Genomic DNA, 3,321 nt, shown 5'->3' on the forward strand with positions numbered 1-3,321 from the left:
TGAGTCAGCGCACTGTATAGCTAAAAATAGCCTACCCTATAGTGCCTAGCTACCTTAAATAAAATAGCTAAGAATCTAAAAAAACTGTTTTTACATAATATGTAGCTATTTATTTATAGAAATATTTTTTTTTAAATTTTTAGCTATTTTATTTTATATAGAAAAGCTTATTTACACAGTGTAAGTAGTGTAAATAAGGCTTTTTTCATTTTACTTATATAATAAATTAAATACAATTCTTTAATTTAGAAAGAAGCTGTTTTAAATAGTTAAATATATAATATCTTAATTCTAGCTATTTTAGGGTTAGCTTGAATTTTATATAGGCTTTTTAAAAGTAGCTTTTAAGGTATAGGTTAAGCTGACTCACTTGCTTGTCTGACTCACTCGCTTATCAACCACGTTATTTTCATATTAATTATAGCATGCGAATTGACCGCATTGCAGTATAAACCTGGATTTACGTGTTTCATCAGCCCGTCTCCAGCAGGAGGGGGAGCTGTATGTATTCGAGGTCCTCGAATGGGCCATTACCTCGAGTATCCTTGATAAGGATCTTGTCGAAGCCCCTCGGCTTGATTGTTGAGCTCTCTTCCTCTGCTGTTGGTCGACAGCGCTGCGGCGTGAGCGCATATTGACGTCACTTCCTGCAACACCGCCCCGCTCCATTACGCTGAGAGGCTGTCGGTGTTGATGTGGGGTATCATATTCGCCAATCACCAATCACGCAAATAAAGATGGCGAATCCCTGCTCGTTATTACAGTATTGAGTTGATTCACTTCTATAAAATTGTTGCATTTTTACCTAGTCCCCTACTGCTCTCAATGGTGTTACGCACTCTCAAATGTCCTCCTCCCCTCCACTACAATCTCTCGCCAACAACGGAATACTTTCGAGTGTCCCCGGATTTCGTAGACTTGTACCACTTCCAGTTTCGACTTCTGAGAGCACCAGCTCTGGCTCCGACCAGGGACCATCTCTACTATCCCATCTCCGTCCTCGAGCCAACCTGACAAAGATCGCCTGTGAATCGTGTCGGAAACGAAAGGTCAAGGCACGTGCAGAGTTTCACATTTTCATGTTTCTTCTAGATAGAAATCTGACAAGTTCGGCCCCGCTAACTCGCCATCTCTCCCACGCAGTGCTGTGGCGAACGTCCGAAATGCAGGGGTTGCATCAACAGGGGTGTCCAATGCCATTACCAGGCTGCAAGCTGGGACCTAAAGCGGAAGTACGATGAGATACGAGAAAAATCCAATATCTATGAACAACTCTGCTACCTCTTGACGTATCTGCCGGAGCGAGAGGTCCAGGGCATCCTCCGCAGACTTCGCGAGGGCGCCGATGTTGCCACAACCATGCGGCAGGTGAAAGACGGCGACCTTCCGCTACAACCAGCATGGGCACCAGGGACACGCCTTCATTATGAGTTTCCTTATTCCACTTCCATGCCTGCTGCTCTATTATCACCGGACAACCCGTATCTCGGCTCCACAGTATTCGAAATTACGTCTCACGCTCTGCCGCAGTCAGCAGAGCAAACGGAGGCTTGGGCAAGCCAGCCTGAGACCATCTACATGACGCCGTATAACATAGCAGAACTGATGGACCCTTACATACCGAACATCCAAATTTCCAGGTGGACATCAGTTGAGACAGACGATGAGTTGCTGCGAGCACTCTTGCGAGCATACTTTCTCTATGACTATGCAAATTACACTTGTTTTCAGAAAGACATCTTCCTCCAGGCCATGAGAGACAGCGATACTCGATTTTGTTCTCCCTTACTTGTCAACGCTGTCCTAGCTGAGGCATGCGTAGGTCACAAGAACGCAATAACACGTAGATTTGCTAATCCGTTACTCAGCATAGTTATCGTAAAGCCACTCACCGTGCCCAGTACTGGAGACCAGAAACTCTGGGCTACAGGTTCCTCGCAGAGGCGAAACGACTCTGGGCGCTAGAGAGCGGTAAGTGCAAGCTCACTACTCTACACGCCGCAATGGTGTTGCATGTCATCTATACCATGAATGGGATGGATCAGGTCGGCATATCTTATCTGCTTCAGTCGGTTCAATTGGCGCAGAGCCTGAAGCTTTTTGCACCGGAGCAAACGGAAGGGAGAACGAAGACTGCCCGTGTATTTACTGCTTGGGCCCTGTATCGCTGGCAATCGTGGGTCTTCTTACTCTATGTTCTACACAATCTGGGAAAGGCTGATGAATAGGCGATAGATTGCAGGCCTTCCACAATATGAGGGCTTCCCTGATCAGAGGACCTCCAGCGACGCCTATGCCAGACCTAGACGAGGAACCGTCGTGGTATGGGGAACTCTGGTTAAGATACCCGCCCAGTTCGACACTGGTACCAATGCACTTTGGATATGTCTATCGAGCTCAAACGGAACTACGCCGTATTTCAAATGGCATTACCTGTATTATGTTTACGGGCCAAAAAACAGCTCGGAGTTTGCCATCAAGCGAACTTGATCGTTTACAAAAGGTACTCGACGACTGGTACATTGCTCTCCCAGAACCCATCAAGTCGCACAAGGCAGTGCTACCGTGCCAGCTCATAATGCAGTAAGTTCCAAAACAGCAATAAGACTATATTGCGCGGGCCTCGAGGTTGACATATAGGCAGCATGGAGTACTGCGTCCTGCTCTTTAAAGTCGCTCAAATGGTGCAAGAAGGGATGAAGCCGCCACGCCTATCGACAGGTGTTAAAGCACTTAATAATAACACTCAACATTCTAGAGCTGTTGCATACGCTTTAAGATGCCTCGAAACTGTACTTCGTCTCTACTACCTACGCCACAGCTTCGAGCACGGCGACACATACCTGACCTATTTCCTCTCCATCCTAGCAAATACGACCATCGAGAACATGAATAGGGACTCAGTATCCCCGGATGATACGGAAACTCTTAAAATCCTACGTGCAACGCTTCTCCTCGCTGTTAAAGGCCTCTACGACCAAGGCCAGCACGTATACGTCTCGTCCGCCATGTGCCGGCTGATAAGGGACCGCATGACGAAGGAAGACATGGACGCGCTGAGGCGACACACGACGTGGAAGGACGATCAACCGCTGGTCCCACAATATGTTAGATCGACGTTTCCGGTGACAATTGTGATGCTGGAAGAGGATTGGCAGATGGAGACAGTGGAGAATCTGGCCAAGAAGTATGATCAGTTGGCACTCGAGGCGAATGAGGGTGAAAGTAGTATGGTCATCACGCCGGATGGGAAGTCTGAACAGACTGGATGAAAGCTATTAATCGACGGACTTGTCTTCCCAGTCAATAAACGCCCATCTG

General features: G+C 47.1%; 1 protein-coding gene across 1 annotated transcript; it reads left to right on the forward strand.

Moving 5' to 3' along the window:
* Positions 1 to 845: 845 nt before the first annotated feature.
* FOXG_06794 (uncharacterized protein) lies at positions 846 to 3,272 on the forward strand (the record flags this gene model as incomplete). The annotated part of the gene is made up of 5 exons (XM_018385441.1): positions 846 to 1,055; positions 1,144 to 1,818; positions 1,869 to 2,176; positions 2,236 to 2,583; positions 2,645 to 3,272. The coding sequence occupies 5 exons, from the start codon at positions 846 to 848 to the stop codon at positions 3,270 to 3,272; spliced, it is 2,169 nt and encodes a 722-aa protein (XP_018242799.1).
* Positions 3,273 to 3,321: the final 49 nt, after the last annotated feature.

This window comes from Fusarium oxysporum, chromosome 3, assembly GCF_000149955.1.
Source record: "Fusarium oxysporum f. sp. lycopersici 4287 chromosome 3, whole genome shotgun sequence".
NCBI classification, from domain to species: Eukaryota; Fungi; Ascomycota; class Sordariomycetes; order Hypocreales; family Nectriaceae; genus Fusarium; species Fusarium oxysporum.